Source organism: Salvia miltiorrhiza, chromosome 4 (genome assembly GCF_028751815.1).
Source record: "Salvia miltiorrhiza cultivar Shanhuang (shh) chromosome 4, IMPLAD_Smil_shh, whole genome shotgun sequence".
Lineage (NCBI taxonomy): Eukaryota > Viridiplantae > Streptophyta > Magnoliopsida > Lamiales > Lamiaceae > Salvia > Salvia miltiorrhiza.
This window is the reverse complement of record NC_080390.1, coordinates 43638967-43643270: the sequence shown is the minus strand read 5'-3', so window position 1 is coordinate 43643270 and position 4304 is coordinate 43638967. Positions and strand designations below refer to the sequence as shown.

At 35.4% G+C, this 4304-nt stretch overlaps 1 protein-coding gene across 2 annotated transcripts; it reads left to right on the top strand.

Moving 5' to 3' along the window:
* Positions 1 to 364: 364 nt before the first annotated feature.
* On the top strand, positions 365 to 3961 carry LOC131021876 (mannan endo-1,4-beta-mannosidase 4-like). 2 transcript variants are annotated; one of them, XM_057951201.1, is made up of 6 exons: positions 437 to 790; positions 875 to 950; positions 1020 to 1214; positions 1494 to 1616; positions 3064 to 3260; positions 3331 to 3961. In XM_057951201.1, the coding sequence occupies exons 1-6, from the start codon at positions 615 to 617 to the stop codon at positions 3692 to 3694; spliced, it is 1131 nt and encodes a 376-aa protein (XP_057807184.1). In that variant the 5' UTR covers positions 437 to 614; the 3' UTR covers positions 3695 to 3961. The 2 variants fall into 2 exon arrangements, with proteins under 2 accessions (XP_057807183.1, XP_057807184.1); XM_057951200.1 differs by having other exon boundaries at positions 365 to 950.
* Positions 3962 to 4304: the final 343 nt, after the last annotated feature.

The window sequence follows — 4304 nt, the reverse complement described above, 5'->3', positions numbered from 1 at the left end:
ACACGAAATTATTAGGTCCTTATCAGGTCGACCCGATAAGGACCTGAACCTTATCGTGCGTGTCACTAACCCATTAATTTTACGCGATTTCGTATCGTGCTTTCGTGTCTTGTCGAAAATTACGAGTCGTATGTATATATTAATCTTCTTAAATTAATAAAATTTCAAATGGTCCAAATGTTATTAATTTATAGAAGTTTTATTGTAAATAATTCTAGCATATCATATTAGTGTATTTTCCTTAAATTGAATATATAACCGGAATATAATAGCAACTCAAAATTTAAAAAGCGAGACTGTTTTATGATATATAGATATAAATATGGATATAGATTACACTAATTAGCGGACGATGAGGACTTAATTAGTGGGCAAATGCAAAATTCCCGTTTCATGCCTCAACTTATTTCGCAATGATCACAACATGATCTACATAAAGAAAAAATATTAACACAATCTCCACAAGCAATTTGTACAACGATAATAGCCTGCAAGCAATAACCCATCCATCTCCCATACTTGAAACTTGTAATTAATGTAATCCTGGAGTGCAATATTTTGCTTATAAATACACCATTTTCCCATGAGATTGAAGACAACACATTTCGTCGAAAATGTGGAGAAAGAGTTTGGGTTTTGTGTTAGTGTTTGCAATTGCAGGTATTTTAATGGGCAAAGGAGGCGAGGCGAGGCGGGTGAGAGGTGGTGGGTTTGTGGAGACAAGAGGCAGGCAGTTTATGATGAATGGAAAGGCCTTCTTTTTCAATGGCTTCAATTCTTATTGGTTAATGTACATGGCTTCGGATCCTTCCACTAGGGTTAAGGTGACAGAAACCTTTGCGCAGGCTTCTAAATATGGAATGAATGTGGGCAGGACATGGGCTTTCAATGATGGAGGTTCTAAGCCCTTGCAAAGCTCTCCGGGCTCATATAACCAGGATATGTTTAAGGTATATATATATATATATATATATGTGTGTATGTATATGCTGCTCCATCACCTTCGATGTATTGTGCAGGGATTGGATTTTGTGGTATCGGAAGCCCCAAAACATGGGATTCATCTCATCTTCACATTGGTCAACAATTGGGATGCTTATGGAGGTAAAAAGCAGTATGTTCAGTGGGCTAGGGAGCAAGGCCAGTCTTTGAACAATGATGATCATTTTTTCACTAATTCTATTGTTAAAGGCTACTTCAAAAATCATATCAAGGTAATTTCAATATACGTACTCCTTACCTTACTGAAGAAATTTTAGAAAATTAAATTAACTTTCGTTACTTTTTTTGTCGTCCCATATAATTAAATTCTATTGTAAGGTTTTTAATGCATGTGTTTACACCACAATATTAATTGACTTTTGCCTCTCACTTCACGACTAATCGTGGAAATTATGATTTCTTTTTTGTTTGAGCGAAATCCGTGGAAATTATTATATGGCACATAATATAACCATCTCCCTTCATTCCTAATTAACTAATTAATTTTACAGGCAGTGCTCACAAGAAACAATTCAGAAACTGGCGTAGCTTACAAAGATGATCCGACCATACTTGCATGGGAGCTCATGAACGAACCCCGTAGCCAATCGGACCTCTCTGGAAAAGCTATTCAAGTCTCTCTCTCTCTCGCTCTCTCTCTCTCTAATATATTTATATGGTGGATTATCGTGAAAACTAGATATTTTATCGTGAGGATTAAGAGCACCCGCGGTGGGTGCCCTGATAGCGGGTCTCGAGTCACCCATCCTATCGGGTCGCCCACTACATCCTCCTCCCACTCGAGTGTGACCTGATCTATCTGGTCAAGCCTGATATCTTTTAAATCGGGTGCGTGTTTTAGACGCCCCTAATAAAAAAAAACTTTTATTTTTTTTTAATTTTGAAATTTCGGCCAAAATCAGTTCATTTCCTTAATTTTAAATTTTGAAGCTTACATAATGCCCTTAACCTTAATTAAATTTGAAACAGATCAGTTCAGTTCCTTTCGATTCCTCATTTGTAATATTATAGTCATGATTAAACTGCTCTTAATCTAAATTGGTGGAAGTTGCTAGATTGTTTTTTTTTATTGAAACAATTTTAGAAACAAATTATTGTTTTGTTTTCTAAAGATTAGTTTACTTTGTTTAAAAAAATTTCATTTGAAAATGATGGATAAAAAATAATTAAATATTATATTTTTTTCATTTTCTTTATCATATGTTTACTAAAAAAAATTCATTAGTAAATTGTGTTATTTAAATTTGTGCAATTAGATTTAAATGAAAAATACAAAAACCAAAACTAAAAAAATCAGATCAGCTATCATGTCATCCAACTGCGGTCCCCCCTCTATCAGGTCAGCTATCAGGTCACCCTCACTGTGGATGCTCTAAGAACATTTTGTTAACGTATAAAATTATTGCAATCGTGGAATTTTAGCCCTCATGAGATTCAAAATTCAAAGTATTGCGTTCATCTATCAAGATGATGCTCGTCGTAATTGAAGGGCTAAAATTAGGTCTTCTTATGTGATTAATTAAACCGCCAAAAACTGTTGTGTCCATACTCCATACCGCAATAATTAATTATGTAATTATTAAACATTAATTAAGCAGGAGTATTAATTAATCATATATAATTAAGATTTGATTAAATCGAATTCACGCTCACATATTAGAAGCTAGTTGGGATTGCTTGTGTATATGAAGGAGTGGTTTTACGCAAGAATTTGAGTTTTTGGGTGCGTTTACTTTGATGAATAAATTTATTCATGGAAAATAATGGATAACAAAAATTTATGTCTTTAAATGTCTCTTTTTTTTCCCACATTTTACACAAAATATAAGTTCACCATTTTTCGATCCTTCCTTATTTTTCACTAATATCACCCTTCATTTTTGAGTGGATAATATCATCCATCCTTGAAGTGAAAAATATTTTTTTGTCAAATGTTGGAAAAAAAAATGAGACATTTAAAGGCATAAATTTTTATTATACATCATTTTCTATGGATAAATTTATGCATCAAAGTAGACGCACCTGAGATGATTAGTGAGAATGAGGTGATGATGAATTCAGGATTGGGTGGTGGAAATGGCAGCTCATGTGAAATCCATAGACAAGAAGCACCTGGTGGACATCGGATTGGAAGGATTCTACGGCGAGGAGAAGAAGCAAAACAATCCCGGCGGCGTCCGACTGGGCACCGACTTCATCTCCAACAACCGCATTCCTCAAGTCGACTTCGCCACCATTCATCTTTACCCCGACCAATGGTACGGACATACCTTCGAATCAATTCACCCATTTTCATATCATATCATATCACGAGATGCATGTCTGCAGGCTCCCCGGCGCCGACGAGCAGGCGCAGGCGGAGTTCGTGCGCAAGTGGATGCGATCGCACGTGGATGACTCGCAAACGGCGGTGGGGAAGCCGTTGGTGGTGGCGGAGTTCGGCAAGTCATCCAAGTCGGCGAACTTCAGTGTGGGGTCAAGAGATGGATATTTTTGGGGAATTTATAACGACGTTTACAAGTGCGCTGCGGGTGGGGGGCCTTGCGGTGGAGCATTGTTTTGGCAACTCATGGCTTCGGGCATGGAGAGTTGGAGCGATGGTTATGAAGTCGTCTTGCAAAATAGTCCATCCACGGCTGCTCTTATTTCTCAGCAGTCACGTCGAATCTCGTCCCTCCGTTCAAACGAATAGCCAAATTATTTGGCCTCAATATACGATTCATAATTCTATTATAACCGACTCGCAATATTTGGCCTGACTTCTTTTCAATAAGAAAAGAATGTAATTTTGAGATAAAAATTAAATAAAATCAAAACAAACAAACTGTATGAGTCCTCAAATGGACACCAAGCGGTGCGACCTCCTGTGTGTAAACAGTGAGGTTTCGAGTTCAAACCCCCTCCCCTATGAAATATAGTTTTATTTTTTATTGAGAATTTTAATTTGATTAATTATTAATTTAATTTTTTTTAATAAATGATAAAAGAATATAATTTTGAGATAAAAAAATAAATGACTTATTTTCATTAAGAGATAAAAGAATATAATATTTAGATAAACATTTACATAAAGGCGGAACAAGCAAAGTACACGAAAAGTATGTAATATCTCAAATCTCTAATATTTTTTTATGGAATATCATCAAATGGAAACTTATATAAAAATGGTATTTCTATTCTGCCATTTAACAGGTAAATCATAAATAATAATGTTTCAATTACCTTAATTTTTTAATAATTTTAAGAGATGTTTCTATTTCAGTCTCCCCCTATATAGGGAGGTCTAAAATAAAAACACATCT